At 40.8% G+C, this 26056-nt stretch overlaps 1 protein-coding gene and 1 long non-coding RNA gene across 29 annotated transcripts in view; one reads left to right on the top strand and one right to left on the bottom strand.

The window, feature by feature from the left end:
• The window catches only part of DLG1 (discs large MAGUK scaffold protein 1), a 465475-nt gene that overhangs the window by 374087 nt on the left and 65332 nt on the right, over positions 1 to 26056 (top strand). For all 28 annotated transcript variants that reach the window (XM_043492521.1, XM_043492523.1, XM_043492520.1 and 25 more), the window contains 2 exons: positions 6529 to 6643; positions 21428 to 21604. In XM_043492521.1, coding sequence (XP_043348456.1) covers positions 6529 to 6643; positions 21428 to 21604 — 292 coding nt within the window. The remainder of the gene's footprint in view (positions 1 to 6528; positions 6644 to 21427; positions 21605 to 26056) is intronic.
• LOC122455824 lies at positions 1771 to 15542 on the bottom strand. The gene is made up of 3 exons (XR_006274314.1): positions 15531 to 15542; positions 11747 to 11751; positions 1771 to 1927 (listed from the first exon to the last, which is right to left on the bottom strand). It is a non-coding gene; the product is annotated as an uncharacterized LOC122455824 (long non-coding RNA).

Genomic DNA, 26056 nt, shown 5'->3' with positions numbered 1-26056 from the left:
AAGGGTTACCAGGTCCAGATACACGCACTGATCGTCGGAGCCTTAGGCGCATGGGACCCCAGTGATGAGCGAGTGCTGAGAGAATGCAGAATCAGTCAACGGTACGCTTGGCTGATGTGGCAATTCATGGTGTCAGACGCCATCAGGTGGTCTAGGGACATCTACATAGAACACACCACTGGATGTCCTCAATACCAAGAGGGATGAGCTGGAGTGCCGATGAGAAGTGCAGTCAGGAAAGTAACAAATACTTTCCTCGTGGATTGTATTTTCTAAATGAACAACCAACCTAATTCTTAATTACTGAGGGACAATCTCCACTCATTGATATATTTTGCTTTCCACAACCAAATCTCTGTACTTTTCATGAGTGATGTACCTGAGTATTCGGATTCTAATATCTAAACTGTATTGTTAAATCTATTCACCTAAATTTGGGTTATTGTTGATTATGTACTCTGTGTGTCATATGACTTTTAAAAAACTAACTTTGTATTTGTGGATAATCTAAGCACTATACCCAGATGTACAGACACACTTTTCCTAACCTATGTATTATATAATTTTTTTAACGTTAGTTTTAATAGAATTTTCAAATCTGTAGGGGCAGCACTCGTGCTCTCTGGCACTTGGCCTTCCCAGAGAAGAGCAACAAAAAGTGATTAAAGGTCTAGAAAACATGACATATGAGGGAAGATTGAAAAAAGTGGGCTTGTTTAGTCTGGAAAAGAGAAGACTGAGAGGGGACATAAGTTTTCAAGTACATAAAAGGTTGTTACAAGGAGGAGGGAGAAAAATTGTTCTTCTTAACCTCTGAGGATAGGACAAGCTTCAATGGGCTTAAATTAGTCCTGCCATGAGCATGGCCGGATTAATTTACGGACGGCAGCCTCAGGCTAAGGTGGGAGACCACAAAAATAAATCCATAATTATATACAATTCAGCGGTCACCAACCCGTCAATCGTGATCTCCGGGTCACTAAAAGTCCAGTGGTGCAGCAGGACTCAGGCAGGCTGCCTGCATGCCATGGCCCCACACCACTCCCGGAACCAGGCAGCTGCTGGCACGTCTCTGTGGCCTCGGTGGGAGGGTAGCGGGAGGTGGCTCCACATGTTGCCCCTGCCCCCAGCACCATCCCTGCAGCACCCATGAACCAGCCAATGGGAGCTGCGGGGGCAGCGTTTGCGGACAGGGGCACCACGTGGAGACACGCTGTCCCCCTCCCCTCAGGGGCACAAAGAGACTTGACAGCAGCCAGCCACTTCCAGGAGCAGCGTGGGGCTATGGCAAGTAGGCAGGTGGCCTGCCTGAGCCCTGCTGCGCTGCCGGCTAGGAGCCACCTGTGGTAAGCGTCTCCTTGCCGGAGCATGCACCTCGCCCCTCCTCTTGCACCCCAACCCCCTGCCCCAGGTCAGAATCCCCTCCTGCACCAAACTCCTTCCCAGGCCCTTCACCCCAAGACTCTGCCTGGAGCTCGCTCCTGTACCCAAACTCCCTCCCAGAAAGAAACTAATATAACATCTGTTCTAAGGTAAGAAGTAGGCTATTTTGAATGAACTTAACTATATTCTACATGTTTTAAGCAGACATGCCAAACCCATGAAAAAAATGCAGAAATTGGGCTTGGTTTTGGCTTAATTGGCTTGTGAGTTGCTTGTTGGCTAGTTTTTCGCTTGTTTCTTTTTTTTTTGATCTGCTCCCGGCAAGCAGGGTTAAGGGACAAACAGGGGCAAATGGGGGGAGAGAGTCAGGGGTGCACAGCAGGCCCACCACGTTCTCAGACTGCACGTCGGGGGGCTCTAGTCACATACAGTGTTGGGGTTCTTAGGGATTGGCTTGTTTTGGCCTTGTTTTGAAATGGGATTAGCTTGATTTTTGGCTTATTGTGAAAGTCAGGATGCTTATTTACCGTGTGAAAGTTAGCAACTGGTTTTAAGACTGAAATGTAACCACAGAACGTCTTTATGTTAATTAAAAGGCAAGTTTAGTATAATAGCCTCGATGCCATAATTGTGATGATTTTGTTTTAATTTAGGAAAATACTTGTATACAGGGGCCCCACAAAATCTAATAGCCCTGGGCCCACTGAAGAGTTAATCCGGCCTTGGCCAAGAGTGCAGGAGACTGGACTAGATGACCTCTCGAGGTCCCTTCCAGTCCTATGATTCTCTGAACCATCTACAAATTCAAAACATATGATCCTGTCTTCCCTCCACATCAATGTGCTGGAACTCTGGGAGATTCAGCTGGCCTCCAGAGCCTTTCTACTGCTCTTGAAAGGAACTGCAGTACTGATCCTGACAGACCACTCCCTCTCAATTTGTATCAACCGTTAAGAGGAGTGCCTCCTCATCGCCCCAGTCAGGGAGCAATTAAGTTGTGGAAATGGTGCCATCGTCACAGGAAAAGTCCCCTGGACCTTCACCTGCCAAGAGTAAACAATGATTTGACAGATTACCTCAGAAGATAATATTCAGCCAACTAGAAGTGGACTCTCTCTTAATACCTGTAACCTTAATTCACCCCCCCGCCCCCCATTGCGTGCATGCATTATTAGGGTCTGTAATTACGTGATGAAAGTGGGTGTCTAAAATGAATGAGCGTTAAACTTAGGTATCAAAAGGAAAATATGTCCATACTGGTCTGTTTTGCATGTGTTTTTATATATTCATATAAAAATATGGTCACTTATTATTAGGGCTATCAAGCGGTTAAAAAAATTAATGATTAATCGTGAGAGTAAAAATTAATTTGTTTTTATTGCAGTTTTTTTGTGGAGTAGGGGTCGGCTGGGGCAAGGGGTTGGGAGGAGGGGTCAGTCCCCAGAGTGAGAGGCCAGCCTGGGGCAATGGGACGCGGTAGGGGCAGGATCCTTACCTCTTCGCTGGAGAAGGGATGGAAGCCACATCCTCTCTTCTATCCTCTTCCTGCCCTCTGTGGCTGGCTTGGGTGGTACTGCACTGTCAGGGCCCCCCGCAGCTGATGCCTCCCTACCCACTCAAAGGTATGCGATTAACAGGCATAAACTGTGATTAACTGACAGCCCTACTTATCATACAACAGTAAATGTATATCAGATGTCATGTATGTTTCTATTTCTGTTTGTTCTGTTTTCTGTGGCTGTGTCAGTGTATTTTTGGAAGTCATTTAGCTAAATCAAATTATTTTCATTCCTTCTAATGCATTATTGATGTGGCAGGGGTTTCATTATCTGACTTGATAGTAGAGTACACTTCTCTTAGGGATTTTTATGGATTCATAGTCATAAGAGCATTATAAAAGCCTATGTAGAATAGAATTATTCCCATTTTACAGATGGGGGAATGTGCATACTTGCCCAAGGTCATACAGGAAGTCTGTGGTAGGACAGGAAGTTAAACCCATGTCTCACAAGTCCTAGACTAAATTCCTAATCCCAGGACTATCCTTGCTCTCAAAAATTCACTGATTTCTCTTTTCAGAGTAGCAGGCGTGTTAGTCTGCATTCACAAAAAGAAAAGGAGTACTTGTGGCACCTTAGAGATTAACAAATTTATTTGAGCAAAAGCTTTCATGAGCTACAGCTCACTTCATAGGATGCATTCAGAGGAAAATACAGTGAGGAGATTTATATACACATACAGAGAACATGAAACAATGGGTTTTATCATACACACTGTAAGGAGTGTGAGCACTTAAGATGAGCTATTACCAGCGGGGCGGGGGGAGGAAAACTATTTGTGGTGATAACCAAGGTGGGCCATTTCCAGCAGTTAACAAGAATGTCTGAGGAACAGTGGGGGTGGGGTGGGGGGGAGAGATAACATGGGGAAATAGTTTTACTTTGTGTTTCTCTTATAAACTACAAAACAAATCCAATTTAGGAAAGACAAACTCAAGTGAAAAACTGTTTATAAATTCATAGAATATTAGGGTTGCAGGAGACCTCAGGAGGTCATCTAGTCCAATCCCCTGCTCAAAGCAGGACCAATACCAACTAAAGTTACAAGACTATATGCTGCAAAATCAATAGGGAGAATTTATTATAAGCAGTGTTGATATTGATAGAAACAAACTATCCAAGACACTTACACCCATTAATTGTAAAGATGTTTTGTCTATGACTTCTCATGTTCAAGATGGTGATTTAACACCAAATGAATTTTAGTTTGTTATGATTGTTTCTTTCTCCTATTATAAAAAGAGACTATAATTTTATTGAATTATTATTGATAATTTTTATTAATTATGCCTAAAGGCTCTAATTAGATTAAGACCCCATTGTGCATATAGGAGACAGTCCCAAAGAGCTTTCATTCTAAATAGACAGGCACACAGTGTGTGTGTGGGGGGGGGGTACATGGAAGGAAGAGATTTGCACAGGATCTCACAGTACATCAGTAACTAGCTGGGAATAGAACCCAGCCGTCCTAAATTGCAGTCCAATGGTCTTTCCACTGCACAATGCTGCTTCTGTAATGTTTAATTCCCCCTCCCCAGTATTTTGAACTGTATTACTTTGAACATGGACAGCATTACAGGAATAACTGCTGTTTATAGGATTTTGTTCATTTTATTGCAGAACTACTTCTGCATCTGAATTAGGATTGGTGAACTATTCAAATCTGTTCGTCATCCATACCATTTAAAAAAAACTATTGACCACTTCTAAGGATCATCAGAATAGTTAAGGAAACCATTTGTCTGATATCATTTTGTTGTATGCAGTGTTGTTGTAGCCATGTTGATTCCAGGATACTAGAGAGACAAGGTGGGTGAGGTGTAACAGAAGTTGGTTCAATAGGATATTACCTCATTCATCTTGTATTTCTGATATCATTATGGATAGCATATTGGTTGATTAGACTAATAGAAAGCTATTTCCTACTTTGGCTAACAAGGTCAATATGCTACAGAAAAAGCCTAGTTCATTGAATTTTCTCTTGTAAAATATTCCATGCTGCCTGTTCATAGATTTTGAAATGATTTTTCTCCTGTCTATAGTTACACTAAATATCTTGGTTATTCATGACTGTATTTTTGTAAAGATGAATGTTATGAAAACATTCTGTAGAATTTTAATGAGATCACTAACATAGTGTTTAATGTGATTGTTGAAGAAACATTGTGTTATGGGGGGAAAAAAGAAAAGCTTATGATTTCTACATTGAGGAAGAGCTCTTTATTATTCTTATATTTCCCAGGGCAAATTTGATTTCCATTGTGATGAGGGAGGAGAGTGGAGGAGAGAAGTTTAAAAAAAAAAATTCAGCTCAGTGACTGTGCCAGCATATTATAGCTCTCCCACTGTAGACTTGCCTTAATCTTAAGTCACGTGGTGTTTTAGGCAAGGTGGACAGTGTTGCTGTGGAACGTTTCTTTTTATCAGAAAGGTTTTAGAAGTGATCTGCAGATACTGAAGTCCAAACTAGTCAACTGAAAGAAAAATTGCCTTGTTATGACTGGACATTTTATGCTGATAACATGTAAGTACAGCACTTCAGAAGATGTTGATAGTGAAGAGGATCCTATTGTTTTACTGTCTCTATTTGTAGATAAAATCAAATGCATTTAGCACAGTTATATTAACACACAGTGCTGCTTAAGAACACAATCCGTTTATAGTAGGATTAGCATTGTGCATAATTATGTAAATGAGGTCTGTTTATAATAAGAATTACGAGTGGATCAAAAATTTGTAGCAAAATTCCTAGATAGTTTTTTTTTTCTTGTCTTTTACATTATTTTCCCTCTTGAACATCACTTTAGGAAATTTGTTTTATATATTGCTCACTTCTACTGCTGAATGCGTTATATGATTTGGAACACAATAACTCCACATAATACCTATCCAATGCTATTTTCATTTAAAAACTACCATTTATTTAAGAAGTGACTTCATGTTATTAAGACAGACCTTTTATTAGGTTTAAAAGATAATATTTTGTTCGATAGTCTTCTAAATACAATAATAATATGATGTGAAGTTTTCTTTTGGTTATGGAGTAAAGTTTATGTGGATTAATTAAACTTTTTTTGTTAATGCAAAAAGTGATTTTTGTATTTAACATGGTTAATTTGTTTTGTTTGTTTTAAATAAAAACAGTTGTCTTTACAGCAAAATTCCACATACATTACAGTGAATTACTATGCATTGAAACCATCCATATAACCTTTATGTAAACTGAATATTTAGATTTTTTTTTTTTCTGAATTCTGGAATCCAAATTCTGTTAAATTGATGAAATCACAATTAGTTAGAAAAGCATAAATATTTTTCTTATTGAAAGAATTTTTCATTATTTCTTTTTATATTTCAAAGAACGCCTATTAATGCAAACACGTGTAACATATAATTTTCATAGCACAAAACTACTAGTAGTTAAAATAGCGTTTTAGTTATGTTATTTAAAGAGGTTTACTTATATTTTAAAATTTGATAAAAATAAATCTTTGTTTTATCAAGCTTTCAACATCTTACCAAATAACTTAATTGCTGATATTTGGGGAAATAAATGGTTCTTTGATTTTTTTTCCCCGCGTTACAGAATACAGTCGTTTTGAAGCTAAAATACATGACTTACGGGAGCAGATGATGAACAGTAGCATTAGCTCAGGATCAGGATCTCTGCGGACCAGCCAGAAGAGGTCCCTATATGTCAGGTAAGCATTTTCCTCCCCAAATTTCACATACATGCCTTTAAGCTTAAATACTTTTGTTTCTGAATTCAAGTGTGCATTCAAGTGTTCCATGTATTCATTAAATTGAACAAAATGCAGATGTAAGGGCTTCAGTGAGAATTGATTTGCAGAAAATGAAATATACCTGCAAAAAAAAAAAGTAACCATATGTATCAAGCAAATTTGTTGTACTTTGCAAAACTATGGTAGTCTTCACCTTCTCAGCTGCCTATTAGGAGGGGGGGGGGGAAGTATAATTTCATTATTTAGCTTACATATTGAAAATACTGGTTTCCTTATGATCTTATGTGAATACAAACTCATTCAGAATCAGTTTTCGTGTAACATAGTTCCTTCAGCCTGATTCAATTATATCTTAAGTTTATATTTAGAAATCTTAATTCTCCATTATTGGTTTCACAGTTTGTTGTATCATAATCATTTCCATAGCAATCAGGAGAAGAAGCCAATGCACTGAAGGTAGTAAGCTATTTTACAAGCACAAATATCTTCAGTAAATTTGTACACATGGAACAGGAAGCACAAAAAATTAAAAAAAAAAATACAACCATGAAAAGAGTTTCAAATTATTAGGAAATGTGTGGGTTTTTTGCTGAAATGCAGATTCTTAATATGCAACTGAACTCTCATAGCAGCTTATCATTCACAGTGACATTCAAATTATAGACTTTGGTTACAAAAGCATGTGCTAAAAACAAATCAGACTTTATTTGACCTGTTCATTTTGTAAAAGGTGATATATCAGTATTAGACTAGTACAGCAAATTTCTGCTTGCCCAGGGTAATTTTACTTTAAAAAGGTGAATAAAATATAGCCAGTTCTTCATTATTATCAATAACATTTATGAAGGATAACCAAGTACATTTTGGGTTTGTACTGGCAATATTTCATGACTCTTTTGCAAGGCAGAACTACTACAATATTAGATAATTCAGACTAACTGACAAAACATTAGTGTTGTTCTAACTGCTGCTTTTTTGTTTTCTGGTATTGTATCTACCCATTGCCCAGCTGTTCCTTCTGTCTAGTTCATCCTTCCCAATTCTTCACTAAATTTGTTCTCTCTTTATCCAATCAGACTTTTTTGAGAAAATAGTTCTTTTAGAGCAGTGGTTCTTAACCAGGCATACGTGTACTCCTGGGGGTACGCAGCGGTCTTCCAGGGGGTACATCAACTCATCTTGATAGTTGCCTAGTTTTATAAGAGGCTACATAAAAAGCATTAGCAAAGTCTGTACAAACTAAAAATTCATTCAATGATTTGTTTATGCTGTTCTGCAAGTACAATATTTATATTCCAATTCATTTATTTTATAGTTGTATGGTAAAAATGAGAAAGTAAGCAATTTTTCTGTAGTAGTGTGCTGTGACACTTTTGTATTTTATGTCTGATTTTTGTAAGCAAATACTTTTTAACTGAGGTAAAACTTGGGGGGTACACAAGACAAATCAGACTCCAGAAATGGGTACAGTAATCTAGAAAGGCTGAGAGCCACTGTTTTAGAGGATATGTTAAATTTGTTTATAAAATTCAGGCTTTAAATGTAAAATTGGATGGAGCTACACAAAGTACTAAGACTACTAAGCAGAGCTGAGTTAACAGACAAGGTAGGGTTTGGGATGAAGAATGAGGTTTTCTAAATCTTTGATTCTAGAACAGCTGTGTCCCTAAATTGTCTCAGAAAAGGTACCTTAATTAAAGAAAATCTTACACAAGTCCATATTCACTACCGCCAATTGTTTTGACAATTGACTTGGATTTATAAATTCAGAATAATAAAGAAATATGTAACTGAAAATTCCAAGATGTATTTTACTTCCACCATGTTTGAGAAAATAAATCCTCTTTCTCAGGCTTTGGAGCAGTATGAAAGCCCGTTCACAGCAACAGTGCCATGTATGCTCTGTTACTCTTTGATGGGGGAAAAATCTCTGATGACTCCATGCAGTCTTGGGTCTATCAACCCTTCAAGATCTCATATCTCTGCTTCAGCAGTGCGGCTGGTGAAGGCTTTGCAGAGTACATCTCCATGGTACCCAGAAAATGAGGACCTTCTGCAAGGACTCCTACCACCCTTCTTTCCTTTCCCACTGTCTTGCAGCAGAGCCACACTGTTTGTTTCCCATGTCTTCAAAACCCCTCTCTATTTATAGGTTGCTAGATATTACGGCCAAAAGGGACCACTACAATCGTATAGTCTGACCTGCATAACACAGGCCATATAGGACTTTACTAAATTAATTACTGTTTGAACTAAAGGATGTATTTTGAAAAACATCCAGTTTTGAAAATAGTTAATTTATCCTCTCTCAAAAATCTGCAAGTTATTTCTAGTTTGAATTTGTCTAGGTTCAACTTCCCAGACATTGGATCCTAATATACCTTTGTCAGATAGACTGAAGAACCCCTCATTATAAAATTTCTTTTCTCCATGTAGATACTTATACATCTGTTCAAGTCTGATCAAGTCACCCTTCAATCTTCTCTTCATTAAACTAAACACATTGAGATCCTCTCATCTTTCATAGCAAGGCATGTTTTCCAATACTTTAATCATTCTCATGGCTCTCCAATTTATCAACATCAATTCTGAATTGTGGACACTGGAACTGAATACAGTATTCCAGTAGCAGTCACACCAATGTCAAATACAGAGGTAATATAACCTCTCCCTACTTCTACTTCAGATTCCCCTGTTTATACATCCAAGGATCACCTTTATACCAGTATAACTGCATCCACACTAGAATCTGTACTAATACAACTACAAAATATTTCAGAGTAGCAGCCGTGTTAGCCTGTATCCACAAAAAGAAAAGGAGTACTTGTGGCACCTTAGAGACTAACAAATTTATTTGAGAATAAGCTTTTGTGAGCTACAGCTCACTTCATCGGATGCATGCAGTGGAAAATACAGTAGGGGGATTTTATATACACAGAGAACATGAAACAATGGGTGTTACCATACACACTGTAACAAGAGTGATCAGGTAACGTGAGCTATTACCAGCAGGAGAGAAAAAAAACCTTTTGTAGTGATAATCAAGGTGGGCCATTTCCAGCAGTTGATAAGAACAGTAGGGGGGAAAAATAAACAAGGGGAAATAGTTTTACTTTGTGTAATGACCCATCCACTCCCAGTCTTTATTCAAGCCTAAGTTAATGGTGTCCAGTTTGCAAATTAATTCCAATTCAGCAGTCTCTTGTTGGAGTCTGTTTCTGAAGTTTTTTTGTTGTAATATTGTGACTTTTAGGTCTGTAATCGAGTGACCAGAGAGATTGAAGTGTTCTCCAACTAGTTTTTGAATGTTATAATTCTTCACATCTGATTTGTGTTCATTTATTCTTTTATATAGAGACTGTCCGGTTTGGCCAATGTACATGGCAGAGGGGCATTGCTGGCACATGATTGCATATATCACATGTATTACAAGCTACCACCACATCCAAAATAGCCCTACCAATTAATGGGGCCATCATGGAATCAGCTAAAATTATCTGGCAGACCCCAGCCACGATAACTCCCACTAGCAAGAGATTGGACCGCAAATATTTTGTCCCATCAAAGGGTTCAGAGTTTCTGTTTACTCACCCATCACCCAATTTGCTAGTGGTCGAGGCGGCCAACCAGAAAAATAAGGACCAGCCTTTCTGATTTACACTGTCTGACAAGGAGAACAAGAGACTGGTCTCCTTTGGGCACAAAGTGTATGCATTTTCCACTTTGCAAATTTGAGTAGCGAATTACATGGCACTCTTAGCAAAATATGACCACAAAAATTATTCTAAATCCAAATCCATGGCCATAACCATGAGGCATACGACATGACATACTTCTTCCTCCTTTCCCAAGGAGATACAGAGCACTGTCGAAGATCTTTCCTTCAATGGGAACAAGCTCTTCACCTCTACGACCAATGGGGTCCTCCATTCCATGAAATAATCACGTGCTACACTCAGATATTTGTGCATCAAGCCATCTGCCACGAAAAAAGAGTCAGTACAGATATCAGCCATACCAATGGCCATGCTACCATGCTATTGTGAAAAATCAACATTTCAGACAATATGATATGCAGCAACAACAATGCCATAGACCCAGAACCCAGCAACGTCACCCTCCACAAATCATGGCGACCCACCGTCGTACTTCAAACAAACAAATTTGAAGTCTTGGTCGAGGGTATAGAAAACCTCCCACCCTCTTCAGCGTTATTTGAACCATCCATTTCTTTGAACACCGTCTGCACCCATTCCTTGCCAAGTGGGAAGCCATCACTATGGAAAGATGGGTCCTGCAAATTATCAGATCGGGTTATGCCATCCCCTTGCTCTCGTACCCCCCCATCCACCCGCCTACCCCGTCCCTCTTCAGGGACCCCTCTCATGAACAGTTGCTCAGTCAAGAGGTACAACACCTCATACAACTAGGAGTGATAGAGCGGGTACCAGCCCAAAACAGAGGGAAGGGGTTTTACTCGCACTACTTCTTGACAGAAAAGAAAAATGGTGGATGGTGCCCTATCCTCAACCTTCAACATTTAAACAAGTTAGTCAAGAAACAGAAATTCCGGATGGTTACTCTATCAACGATAATTCCGACATTGGAGCAGGGAGATTGGTTTTCAACCCTCGACCTCCAAGACTTATATTGTGACAGATTTTCGTTACCAATCTGCCTGGGGCGTCAGTTGATCAGGCTGATGCCGCAGGATCGTTTGGGGAAGAGGTACGGAACACATCAAGTGTCTTAAGTTTTAAAGCTTTATTGATAAAATAATAGAATAACAGCAGAGCGTGCTGGGAACGCTCCCACGTCACTCGGGGGAGGGCGGGAGTGTTAGTGCTCCAAGCCCTAACCCACTTTCATACTCTCACACACACTATCCAAGACTGGCCAGGCCTGGGTGTAATGTCAGAAGAAGAGTGGGGGAAGGGTGGACGGGAGTGGTGTCCTGGGCCCAGGTCGTCCGAGGAACTGCTGTTGATCTCCGAGTTGCTCCAGCTCTCAGGAGGGTTTTAAGTCCTGGGCTCCTTGGTGGGGGGCATTCCACTCAGGGACCTCTGCTTCTGGTGCCTTTTGTGCCTGTCCAAATGGCTTGCTGCGGCCTCCTTGGTATCCTAAAACATCCTGGCTTCGGAGACTTTGTTTTCCCTTCTATTGTCCTTTGCTGTTGCCGTCTCATTTGCTCTCACTGTTCTCACTGCTGTCTCTGCAGCTCTGCTCAACTTAGTTCTCCTCTTCTGGGAGGCTGGGCAGCTGCTGATTTCTCATCAAGCCCATGACCTTGGGCTGGGGCCAGCATCTTATCTTCACACGGAGCTAGCTGAAGTGTTGAGTTAACCCATTCTCTGCTCTTCTTCTTTCTCCCCCCGGACTTTCGTATTCTGCAAAGGAAACTTCCACTCTCCACTCACACACGTTTGACCCTCCCCAAAACGCTTTGAGATGCTTGCAACAGTGTTAGCCACATACAATGCTGATCTTCCCTGGAGACTCCCTGAGGGAGGGGGCCGTTGGGGTGTGACAATATTTCCATGTCACTATCCACTCTGCCCATCGACATTTTCTCAGATTTGCTGTGTAAATGGAACACTGTCAATACAGGGTCCTCCCCTTTGGCCTTTCCACTGCCCCACGTGTCTTCTCAAAAATGCTAGCAGTTGTAATAGCACATCTCTGAAAGAAAGGGGTCCTCATTTTTCCTTATCTGGACGATTGTCTCAAGTCTCCCACTCGCTTGGAGGCGATCCGAGCAACTTCTGCAACTGTGCACTGCTTCCACACCCTGGGTCTGCAAATAAACAGAAACAAAACTACCTTACAACCTACCCAACAAATCGACTTCATCAGGGCACACCTCGATTCCACCGTGGGTCTTGCCTCTCTTCCGTAGGACAGATTTCACACAATGGGTACCCTAATTACCCAGATACGTGTCTGCCTGCGGGTTACAGTCTGAGATTCCTACAGCTGTTAGGGCACATGGCTGCTTCCATATTCATGGTCCCAAATGCCCACCTGTGTATGCGATGCCTTCAGGGGTGGCTAGCTACGGTATACAAAACAAATATCCACATATTAAACAAATTGCTAACTATGCCTCCGAAAGTCAAGGACTCACTCCTCTGGTGAACCTCTCCTATGTGTGTGCCAGGATTCCATTCTGACAAGAACCCCTTCACTGACCATCACTACAGATGCATCCCTCACAGGATGGGGAGTGCACATGGGACACCTCACCACTCAGGGCCTCTGGTCCTCTATGGAAACCAAGCTTCATATAAATCTACTAGAGCTCAGAGCCGTATGCAATGCCTTCCTCCATTTTCTTCCCGTTATCCAAAACTGCAGAATTCAGATCATGACAGACAACATCACATGCATGTTTTATATGAACAGACAGGAGTGAGCCTGGTCCCTCTCCCTCTGCACAGAGGCAGTAAAACTATGGAATTGGTGCCTTCAACACAATACCCATATCTCCACCTCAGACCTGCCCAGTTCTCAGAACACCACTGCAGATGAGCTCAGTCGAACCCTCCCCCCATACAGCACGAGTGGGAACTCAACGACGTCATTCTGTCCACCATTTTCCAGACCTGGGTTTATCCCCAACTAGATCTATTTGCCACGGCAATAAACAAAAAATGCCCAACATTCTGCTCCAGAACCAGCCTGGGGAAATACTCTTGAGGAGACACCTTCATGCTTCCATGGACCGACACTCTCGTGTATGTGTTTCCACCAGTATCTCTATTGAACAGAGTAATACAGAAGGTAAGAACAGACAGATCCAACATCATTCTGATAGCCCCATCGTGGCCCAGACAACCATGGTATCCCTTCCTCATGCGAATGTTGGTCAAGCCACCAATTCCTCTTTCCACCCCCAGCAACCTCCTATCACAACACAGGGACCAGCTATTTCACCCCAACGTTCAGCGACACCACCTGAGGGCCTGGCTAATCAATGGTTCTCTAATGAGGAGTTAGCATGTTCTGAACAAGTGCGGACAGTCCTACTACACAGCAGGACACACACCATGCGCACTACTTACCTACATAAATGGAAGAGGTTCATGTCTTGGTGTATGGCCAAACAGACCTCCCCAGTTTCCGCCCCACTCCCACTGATACTGGATTACCTGCTAGACCTTAAAACATCAGGTCTCTCTGCGAGTTCCCTCAAGGTCCACCTTGCGGCAATCACCACATTTCAGCATAAGATCGACAACACTACGGTCTTTGCCCATCCAGTAACCAAAAGCTTCCTGAAGGGTATCCAAACATTAAATCCAGATGTAAATCCACTGGCTGCGCCCTGGGACCTCCACCTAGTCCTCAAAGACCTGATAGATAAACCCTTTGAGCCAATGGCTACCTGCTCCCTTCTCCACCTATCCATGAAGATTCCTGATAGCAATCATGTCTGCCAGATGCGTAGGAGAAATGGGAGCATTCATGGTAGAATCTCCGTATACCACGTTCTTCTATGATACGATCACACTCCGCACACACCCGAAGTTCCTGCCGCTTCCTTTCACTTCAGTGAGCCTATACACCTACCAATATTTTTCCCAGAATCCCACGCTAATGCTTTTAAAACAGCAATGCACATGCTTGACGTGCACAGAGCACTGTCCTTTTACCTGAATAGAACAAAACCATTTAAGAAAACCCCCAAACTTTTAGTCTCTACTACTCAACGATCACCAGGAAAAGCTATCTCTACCCAGACACTCTCCAAATGGATTGTAGGCTGCATACGTATCTTCCACCAACTAAAGCAAATGCAACCCCCTGCATCAATTAGGACACACTCTACTAGAGCTGTCTCCACTTCCACTGCCTTTCTCCGTAATGTCCCGCTTTCTGACATATGCGAGGCAGCTACCTGGGCATCGAAACTTACCTTCGCCAGTCATTATGCTGTCATGCATACTGCAGCATCAGATACCAAGATGGGTAGAGCTGTCTTGTCAGCAGCCTTCTTACCTGATCTGAAGTCCCAACCATCATAAGAGATACTGCTTTTCAGTCACCTGAAGTGGAGCACCCACAGGTACATCTCTCTCTCGAAGAGGAGGTTACTCACCCTATGCAGTAACTGACATTCTTCGAGATGAGAGTCCCTGTGGGTGCTCCACTACCTGCTCTCCTCCCCTCTACTTCGGAATCTGGAACACACTCCGTTGTAGAGAAGGAACTGAGGAACCCGGACCATGCACACGCTATTCAAACACTGACAGCTTGTGAGGCAGGCACAACGCGTGCACGGCCTGTAGGGGTACTGCTGTAAAAATCTCCAATCGAAGGCACTGGGATGCACCTTGACCTGAAGTGGAGCACCCACAGGGATACTCATCAACAGTATGCCCTTGTTGCCAAGAAGGCTAACGGCATTTTGGGCTGTATAAGTAGGAGCATTGCCAGCAGATCGAGGGACGTGATCATTTCCTTTTATTAGGCATTGATGAGGCCTCATCTGGAGTCCTGTGTCCAGTTTTGGGCCCCACACTACAAGAAGGATGTGGAAAAACTGGAAAACATCCAGCGAAAGGCAACAAAAATGATTAGGGGGCTGGAGCACATGATTTATGAGGAGAGGCTAAGGGAACTGGGATTATTTAGTCTGCAGAAGAGAAGAATAAGGGGGGATTTGATAGCTGCTTTCAACTAGCTGAAAGGGGGTTCCAAAGAGGATGGATCTAGACTGTTCTCAATGGTGGTAGATGACAGAACAAGGAGTAATGGTCTCAAGTTGCAGTGGGGGAGGTTTAGGTTGGATATTAGGAAAACCTTTTTTTCTCTAGGAGGGTGGTGAAGCACTGGAATGGGTTACCTAGGGAGGTGGTGGAATCTCCTTCCTTAGAGGTTTTTAAGGTCAGGCTTGACAAAGCCCTGGCTGGGATGATTTAGTTGGGGATTGGTCCTGCTTTGAGCAGATGACCTCCTGAGGTCCCTTCCAACCCTGATATTCTGTGATTCATCTTGAAGAACGTCAATTACTGCACAGAGTGAGTAACTTTCTCTTCCCAAAGAAGTACATAACTTTTTACCACAGTCACATTAGCTTGCATTATATTATCTATCCATCAGCCTTTGGAAAAGGAAAGGCTGATCATCATTAAAAAATGCAGGTTTATCTACAGCAGTGGTTTTCAACCTGTGGATCACGGACCCCTAGGTCCACAGACTATGTCTAAGACTTCCCAAGGGGTCTGCACCTGCATTCAAAAATTTTTAGGGGTTTGCAAATGGAAAAAGTTTGAAAACCACTGGTCTGAAGCATACTTGAATGAGACTAGACAATAGTTACATTTCAGAGTGGTAGGAAAGCTTGCAACTTTGAAATAGTAATGAAAAATACTAGCTAAATCCGGTGGGGACGGGATCCTGGCACTAACAGGTGCGGAGGTATGCATGAAAGGGCCCTACAATTCCTTCCCAGGTACAGTTGCATGCCCCCACATAGCTGGGTCTACCCATGTAGTCCCTAAGGATAAGTTGGATTCTTATTTAATGAGAGAAGGCATATAGTCACTTTCTCCCAGCTAATGCAGGACTCAGAAAATAGGCTCCCACTGATTGTTCCGTTCAGCAAAAATAGCCTAAAAGAAGCAATCCTCAAGGAGAGGTAACCTGCAATACTGAAAAGGAATGGAACTAGATAGATGAAATGGGTATTTAAGAAAATTGACACCATCCACTTGCAGCTTTCCAATATACAGTTTACAATTGAAAACTTTACTAAAAATTTGGATAAATTATGCTTGCTCTTGTAAAGAGACACTTAGTCCTTAGCCGGAAATAGCCCAAACTTTCTGCAAAAGCCAGTTTTTTTATAGGGATTTTGGGGAAAGTCTGATGTATGTTCTCAGATGCAAAGAATGGATAGAAAGAAGCTTTCTCTTTGTTCTTATTTACTGGTTGGCTGACTTTATCTGTCACTGTTAGATTGTTTACTGTCTCTTGACATTTTACTTCTCTTTAATCCTGTTATCTTCTTGGGAAGTGACCATATGGAGTAATGCCCAGCTCAGGGCTGGTAGAGAGCATAATTGTGTAATAAAGTTAAAGCTTAGAAGTTAAAAGAAATGCTGGTAGAAATTATGGCTAACACTAACAGGAACTTTTGCCCACTAGGTAGTTTTTCATCATGCATTAAAATAGTCACGTCAAAATACAAGTAAAATAAATCTGTCATTTTAGGAAGTATATAATGGAATAGGGGAAATTTAATTTTAAGGCAGTGAAACAGTAAAAGATCCACGAGTGTGCAGTGTTCTTCTCTAACAACAAAGTTATGCAAAGTAGAGTTTGAGGGATGAATGTGTAGGTTTAGAATTACATAATTTATTATTTTCAAAAGTTATTTGTGCAGTCACTGATCTATTTCAGAATTAAGAATCTGACTTGTTCAACTGTTGTAAATATTTATAAAAAGAAAAGGAGTACTTGTGGCACCTTAGAGACTAACAAATTTATTTGAGCATAAGCTTTCATGAGCTACAGCTCACTTCATCGGATGCATTGAAGTGAGCTGTAGCTCACGAAAGCTTATGCTCAAATAAATTTGTTAGTTTCTAAGGTGCCACAAGTACTCCTTTTCTTTTTGCAAATACAGACTAACACGGCTGCTACTCTGAATCCTAAATATTTATAGCTTCTTTTGGCAAAAGAATTTGCTTTAATTTGAGATGTCTTGAGTTTAATTCCTCAGTGTAGCTTTGGATATAAAAGTGAAATATCTTGTTCTAAAACTGCCTGCATTTCATCAAAACATTAAGGCTGAAAACGCATTTAAAGCTTAAAGCCTCAGTTTAATATTAAATATTAGAAACATGGACATGAAATATAATAGCCCAGTAAATATTTACAAATATATAAACCATAACAATATATGCACATTTTTCTTTATAGCTGATAGTACTGAGTTATATATCTTTTCCAATAAAGAATTATGTGTACAGTCAACATGGTTATTCTGTTGGATAAGGATAAATTGATCTCTAAATGAAAAATCGATGGTTCCTAGGTGCAAGTGATCACAATCTAATTTCATTTTCTGCAAGCAAACAGAATATAGTTCTGACCAGTAATATCTACATTTGGTGCTTAAGTCCAAATTTCCACAGGTGAAATCAATTAGGAGCAAAATTCAATGAGAAGAAATATTTAAACATAAAAATGCGAATGATAATTGGAAATTAAAAATGTTTAATTAAATATCCAAAAGCCCCACAGTTCTTAAGTCTGTGGTTAAAAAATAAATCCTGATTAAGATGGGATGTCAGGGCAGCAACAATAAATTTTAAAAAATTATATATATAACAAATGGGAAAATGAGGATGCTGATAGCAATGAATACAAATCAGCAGTTAGAAATGCTTACAGTTAATAAGGGAAGCTAAAGATATCAGTGAAAAATCAGTGGCCAGTAGAATTAATGACAATAAGAAGGAATTATTTAAATAGATTGGGAACAAACAAAACCCTAGCAGTGGTATAAGTCTGATCCTAGACTCAATCCTGATGCAAAAAATGCAGAATTATTCAACAAATACTTCTTTTCTGAGATCAGAAGGAGGAGGATGTGTTCGTATCTTTTAGTGATAAGGAAATGCTTTCTATTCTGTCAGTCATTAAGGACGATATTAAACTTAGATTGTAAGCTCTTTGAGGCATGGGACTGTCTTTTTTATTCTATATTTGTACAGGACCTGGCACAGAGGTGTCCTGGTCCATGATGGGGCTCTTATGCACTATGGTAATACAAACAATAAATAATAAAGTCACTGTTACAGTTAAACATTTTTAAATCCATAAGACTAGATAACTTACACTGATAATTATTAAGAAAATTGGCTGAGGAGCTCTCTGAACAATTAAGGTTGATTTTTTTTTAACAAAACTTGGAATAATCACAAAGTTTTGGAGGATTGAATAAATTCCAGTGTTGTGCCAATATTTAAAAGGGAAAGTGGGATGATCCAAGAAACTTTTAGTCTGATTAGCCTGCCTTCGGTCCTGGGCAAAATCATGGAAAGACTGGTATGGCATGCTGTCGGTACAGAATTAAAAGATAGTAATATTAATACTACATTGATGAATACCAATGGCAATCAACATGGGTTTATGGAAAGCATGCTCTTTGGGAACGTAATATACTTATACTTCTGTAAGGCATTTGACTTTGTCCTCCATGACATTCTTATATATTTAAAATATATAAAACAATGAGCATGCACTACAATTATTTTGTATTATATTAAATAGATTTTAAATTTAATTGATTGATCTCATAAAGTAATTATAAATGGAGAGTAGTCATCCAGTGATGATGTTTGTTGTGGGTCCTAGAGATGTTTGTTCTTGCCCCCAATGGTATTTAATATTTTTATCAGTGATCTGGAAGAAAATATAAAATCAGTCCTGGTAAAATCTGTAGATAATACAAATATGGGCAGAGTGGTAAATATTGATGGGGGCCAAGTCATTATACAGACCAACCTGAATCAGTTAGTAAGGGGATTATTTGAATAACGTGCATTTTAACAAAGCCAAATGTAAGTCCAGGAGCAAAGAATGTAGGTCACACTTATTGGAATGTACCCTTGTAAACAGTGACTGCGAAAAGGACTTGGGTCACAGCAGATAACCAATTGAACATGCAATGTGGTAACTATGACCCCTTTGATATAGCAGAAAAAGGCATTATGTGATCCAGTGGTTGGAAGCTGAAGCTGAAAAATTCAGACTAGAAATAAGATATAATGAACCTTCTCATCAACTTACAGGGATGCTTCCCAAGGGGTATCCAGGATTGTGAAGCACCTTACTAGCATCTGCCCTTAGCGTGAGGAAGCCTTCTCTGTGCCTGCTAGGGTTCAGCTCTCCATCCGCACCAGCGACTGGCAACATGAGCATTCCTCTAGGTGACACAGGCCCTGCTGTCTCGCTACAAGTTAGCAGCAGGCACACTCCAACCCCCGAGCTGTCTGAGCATCAACCTGGAGTGTCCAGTCCCTGATCCACTGGACACACTCAGATTCACTGCTTCCAAAGAAACAGTATACCCCAGCTTACCTGTTCCACCTCAGATAACTGCTCTGCTTAACACAGAGCATTTTGATTTGCTTAATACAGGTTTATTTAACAAAGCATAGAAATTCAAGTAATTGCAGGTAGAGGTATTGGAAACAAATGACAAGTTTCAGAGTAGCAGCCGTGTTAGTTTGTATTCGCAAAAAGAAAAGGAGTACCCGTGGCACCTGAGAGACTAACAAATTTATTAGAGCATAAGCTTTCGTGAGCTACAGCTCACTTCATCGGATGCATGTAGCTCACGAAAGCTTATGCTCTAATAAATTTGTTAGTCTCTCAGGTGCCACGGGTACTCCTTTCCTTTTTGGAAACAAATGGTTAGCTATAAAATAAAAGGCTGTCTGTGACCCTTTTTTTCATGGGACAACCACACTGTTAGCTTGCCTTCTGGGTGAAGGATAAAATCTTGTCCCCGTCCACTTTTTTTAGGCAGTTACAGGCTATTGTCTCTTAACCCAGGAGATCCCCTCTTCCAAGACTTATCTTGGGGTTCCTTTGTCTTTGTAAACATAGCCTGTCTCCATGGATGTCGATGTTTCAGTACATTGACTGAGTTAGCCATGAGGCTTGCCTTGACTCAGGTGACAAGCTTTACCTCAACAGGGTTGGAACCTAATATTTTACATCTCTCTTAAACTATTTCCTGTAGAAACATCTTGCAATAATTATGACAACCAATGGGCTACTGGCTACTTGGTAGAGATCTCATATGCCACCCTTTTGTGAACTGCTATGAGGATATCAGACCCTAGTGATCTGTGCAAAACCCTATGAACCCCTGAGCCCCTCTGCCTGTTATCACCTGGAAGTCCCTGGGTCACACTTACGTAGGGATGTTATGGATTCTCCATCATTTGAAGTCTTTAAATCAGGATTGGATATTTTATTAAAAGTTATGCTATAGCTCAAAAAAAAAAGTTATGAGCTTGCTTTAAAAATCACTGAGTGAAGTTTTTTGCCCAGTGTAATGAAGGAACTCAGACTAGTTGATCATAAACCCTTCTAGCCTTAAAATGAATGAATTTATGCGAAGTGCCACCAGAGAGGTAATAAGACTCCCCCACATAGACCATGAGCCAGAATTGCCAACCGCATGCATTCAAAAATCATGAGTCAGGCTTCAGAAAATTGAGAGATTAGCTTTAAAAATAATGAGATTTAAGACAAATATTGTGGTTCTTCTAATTTGGTTTTTGGTGTTTGAGCCTTTAGATGGTACTCAGGTCATATTTTCAACCTTTTCCTCTACAGTCACAAGTTCTAGGAACTTACTTTTCTTTTTAACGAAAGCTAAGTTTTTCACTTACTCACTTGATTCCAGGGTTGTGGTTTTAAATAAAACATCAACCATCATGAGACTTGTGATTAAGCTGTTCTTTCCATATCCATCTTAATTGACTTCTTTGAGAGCAACTACTATGACTCAGTACTGGGCCAACCAAACATTCTGCATTCAGTAAAAAATGACAGTAATTCAGTAGTCCTGTGTTTTAAAGATACTCAAAACCAAAAAAGTAATTTAAATTGGATTCTTCTGAGTGATTTGTTTATTGGAAAATTTGAGGTTTCCTCAGACTCATCTGTTTTGTTCCTGCTAGTCCTCTATACTTAATGATTTTTTTCTGAATTTAGAGCTCTCTTTGACTACGACAAGACTAAAGACAGTGGCCTTCCCAGTCAGGGACTGAACTTCAGATTTGGCGACATCCTCCATGTCATCAATGCCTCGGATGATGAGTGGTGGCAGGCACGGCAGGTGACACCAGATGGAGAAAGTGATGAAACTGGAGTGATTCCGAGCAAACGGAGGTATATTTCATGGTATTTGTTTAGTCTGAGATCTTTGCTATTGAAATAGTGGTTCTATTCATGCACAAATTAAGTAGTGTGTCTTCTCAATTTAATTGTCCCTCATCCGTTCCTCCAAAGTGTTTTTGTGAGAAACTGGAAGAGTATGCCAGTCAGCACTACACTAGATTATTACATATTAGTAAGAGGCATTTGCAGCCTCTGGGTTAGAGCACATGGCTGAAGACAGGAGACCTGGGTTCCATTCCCAACTCTCACTTTGTGAATGTCACTTAATCTCTTGTGCCTCTGTTAAAAGTGGGTTTGATCATGTTTCATTTCCATTAACTGCTTTGACATCTACAAATTAAGAAGTAGAAAGTAATACTGTTTCTTATGGAGTTGTTGGTCATGACTCCAGAGTTAGTCAAGTCAGAAGTTTTCAATTTAACAGGAGCTTTAAACCCTTACTTTGTGAAAATTTCAATAAAATGACAAAAAATGAAACATAGTAAACTTTGTGTACTATTTTAATTTTTCATTGTGATTTGATGAAAATTGGATTGATACAGAAAAAATAGTAATTCTAAATTGACCCTTTTTCAAAGTTTTTCACAGGATTTGTTTTTGGGGAGGTTGGGGAGGGGGGGAAGATGTCCTTTGCAAGAAATCTATCACTCTGATATCTATGCATCGCTCAACATGTTGCGCCTTGTGTGCTGAATAATACAATATAATTTATATTGAAGGTGTTTATCTGTGACATGAGTTTTAACTTTTTCAAGTTAAGAAATCAAGCTGCACCTGCTATATTTAGCAGTGATGATGTAACGTATCCACTTTGAGAGGGAAAGAGATGTCTGGAGGAAAGTTCATTGAGCTGGGAAACAGGTGCCCATGAGTTCAAAATCTCTGACAGTGTGTTTTTTCCCATGCACCTCATCAGTCTTATTATTTCCAAGATCCTTAACCCCAATTCTAGAAAGCAATTGTGTCACCCCATTGAGAGAGGTTACATAGAGTTGCTGTAGGCACAGTCAAGATGAGAATCCAGGGGTGGAAATCCTGTCCATATTGAAATCAGTGACAACATTCCCATTGGCACCCATATGGCCAGGATTCCATGAGAGGCATCTAATATGGTAGACTCAAATCTTCTCTCTTAGGCCAAACTCCTTTTCAGATTATCCTATTTCTGACTACTAACCTACTATCTTCTCCCAGAGCTAAAGCTAGAAACCAGGATTCTATAGTATGCTGTACTGTCTCTCAAGCAGTTGTGTTACCCAGTTGGAAGCTGTGTATCACACCCTATCTCCTCTGATGGCTGAACTAAATACAGACTAGCAATTACTTCCGTAGCTCAAATGCTAGAGACCTGAAATGGGGATGTCAAGGTCCACAGAGCAGAGCTTGCTGATGATTCAAGTGCTGGGTATTGTGGTTGCAGGTGACATTGTTTTTCAAGTTTTCTATTTTAAAACAACTGGTTTATTTAATTCACACTATAAGAAAACGTCCTGTAGCACACATTTGTAATTAAAGAATTATAATCGGTAAATAATGGCCTGCCACACCAAAATACAGGTGCAAAATACATTCATAGAATCATAGAATCATAGAATATCAGGGTTGGAAGGGACCCCAGAAGGTCATCTAGTCCAACCCCCTGCTCAAAGCAGGACCAAGTCCCAGTTAAATCATCCCAGCTAGGGCTTTGTCAAGCCTGACCTTAAAAACCTCTAAGGAAGGAGATTCTACCACCTCCCTAGGTAACGCATTCCAGTGTTTCACCACCCTCTTAGTGAAAAAGTTTTTCCTAATATCCAATCTAAACCTCCCCCATTGCAACTTGAGACCATTACTCCTCGTTCTGTCATCTGCTACCATTGAGAACAGTCTAGAGCCATCCTCTTTGAAACCCCCTTTCAGGTAGTTGAAAGCAGCTATCAAATCCCCCCTCATTCTTCTCTTCTGCAGACTAAACAATCCCAGCTCCCTCAGCCTCTCCTCATAAGTCATGTGCTCTAGACCCCTAATCATTTTCGTTGCCCTTCGTTGTACTCTTTCCAATTTATCCACATCCTTCCTGTAGTGTGGGGCCCAAAACTGGACACAGTACTCCAGATGAGGCCTCACCAGTGTCGAATAGAGGGGAACTATCACGTCCCTCGATCTGCTCGCTATGCCCCTACTTATACAACCCAAAATGCCATTGGCCTTCTTGGCAACAAGGGCACACTGCTGACTCATATCCAGCTTCTCGTCCACTGTCACCCCTAGGTCCTTTTCCGCAGAACTGCTGCCGAGCCATTCGGTCCCTAGTCTGTAGCGGTGCATTGGATTCTTCCATCCTAAGTGCAGGACCCTGCATTTATCCTTATTGAACCTCATTAGATTTCTTTTGGCCCAATCCTCCAATTTGTCTAGGTCCTTCTGTATCCTATCCCTCCCCTCCAGCGTATCTACCACTCCTCCCAGTTTAGTATCATCCGCAAATTTGCTGAGAGTGCAATCCACACCATCCTCCAGATCATTTATGAAGATATTGAACAAAACGGGCCCCAGGACCGACCCCTGGGGCACTCCACTTGACACCGGCTGCCAACTAGACATGGAGCCATTGATCACTACCCGTTGAGCCCGACAATCTAGCCAGCTTTCTACCCACCTTATAGTGCATTCATCCAGCCCATACTTCCTTAACTTGCTGACAAGAATGCTGTGGGAGACCGTGTCAAAAGCTTTGCTAAAGTCAAGAAACAATACATCCACTGCTTTCCCTTCATCCACAGAACCAGTAATCTCATCATAAAAGGCGATTAGATTAGTCAGGCATGACCTTCCCTTGGTGAATCCATGCTGACTGTTCCTGATCACTTTCCTCTCCTCTAAGTGCTTCAGGATTGATTCTTTGAGGACCTGCTCCATGATTTTTCCAGGGACTGAGGTTAGGCTGACCGGCCTGTAGTTCCCAGGATCCTCCTTCTTCCCTTTTTTAAAGATGGGCACTACATTAGCCTTTTTCCAGTCATCCGGGACTTCCCCCGTTCGCCACGAGTTTTCAAAGATAATGGCCAAGGGCTCTGCAATCACAGCCGCCAATTCCTTCAGCACTCTCGGATGCAATTCGTCCGGCCCCATGGACTTGTGCACGTCCAGCTTTTCTAAATAGTCCCTAACCACCTCTATCTCTACAGAGGGCTGGCCATCTCTTCCCCATTTTGTGTTGCCCAGCACAGCAGTCTGGGAGCTGACCTTGTTAGTGAAAACAGAGGCAAAAAAAGCATTGAGTACATTAGCTTTTTCCACATCCTCTGTCACTAGCTTGCCTCCCTCATTCAGTAAGGGGCCCACACTTTCCTTGGCTTTCTTCTTGTTGCCAACATACCTGAAGAAACCCTTCTTGTTACTCTTGACATCTCTTGCTAGCTGCAGCTCCAGGTGCGATTTGGCCCTCCTGATATCTTTCCTACATGCCCGAGCAATATTTTTATACTCTTCCCTGGTCATATGTCCAAGCTTCCACTTCTTGTAAGCTTCTTTTTTATGTTTAAGATCCGCTAGGATTTCACCATTAAGCCAAGCTGGTCGCCTGCCATATTTACTATTCTTTCGACTCATCGGGATGGTTTGTCCCTGTAACCTCAACAGGGATTCCTTGAAATACAGCCAGCTATATTTAAATTTAAATATAACCATTTGACATTTGTATGACTAAAATATATAACTTCTGTGTATGAACTGTCATTTTTACTGTATTAGAAATTTGGGCCTTAGTCCTGCTGTTGAATTCATGTTGGTTCCATTGCAAGAGTGGGTCTTTATTCTGTTTTATTGTTTCGAAGTAGGTTGGAGATTTATAACAAATTTATCAGTCTGTTAATGGAAGTGTGATCTTATATGGTCTTACTGAAAGAAAGAAAAAAGAAGCCAGCCCAAATTGTGGGGCAGGAAGAATAAGCCATATCCTATTTGGAATCACTGTACCTGTCAACCACTGGCAACTTTTCCTTGTTGGAAGACAAGCAATGGCAAAGAGTGGGATTGGCCAGCAGGCACCATAGGAGGCCTGTAAAATGCAGTATGGGGCAGAAGCAGGCCTCTTCTTGCTCCATCCCACCCTTGCTACCCCCTTTGCTAATAATTTGAACAGCTACAGGCAGTGTGGATTCGATTTAAATCGCTAGTCAGGAAGACATGATTTAATCATGAATTTGTACATAAAAGTGCATTCTTGTTGGTTGTTATAACTTTAATACATATGCTTCACAACTCATGGATAGATGTAGGTTTCATTTTTAGAAGGTACACACAATACATTTTTAAAGTGATTTATTTTGAAAACTTTTCAGATTAGTTTTACAGCTATATCACAAAATGAATGATTGGTTATTTCATTTACCAAAGGTAATTGAAGCAGATATTTATGAAGTCACTGGGAGATGAACTATCTCCAATTCAACAGGTTAA

This window comes from Dermochelys coriacea, chromosome 9 (assembly GCF_009764565.3).
Source record: "Dermochelys coriacea isolate rDerCor1 chromosome 9, rDerCor1.pri.v4, whole genome shotgun sequence".
Classification (NCBI taxonomy): Eukaryota; Metazoa; Chordata; order Testudines; family Dermochelyidae; genus Dermochelys; species Dermochelys coriacea.
Note: the sequence above shows the minus strand (reverse complement) of the source record. Positions and strands in the feature narration are given on the sequence as shown.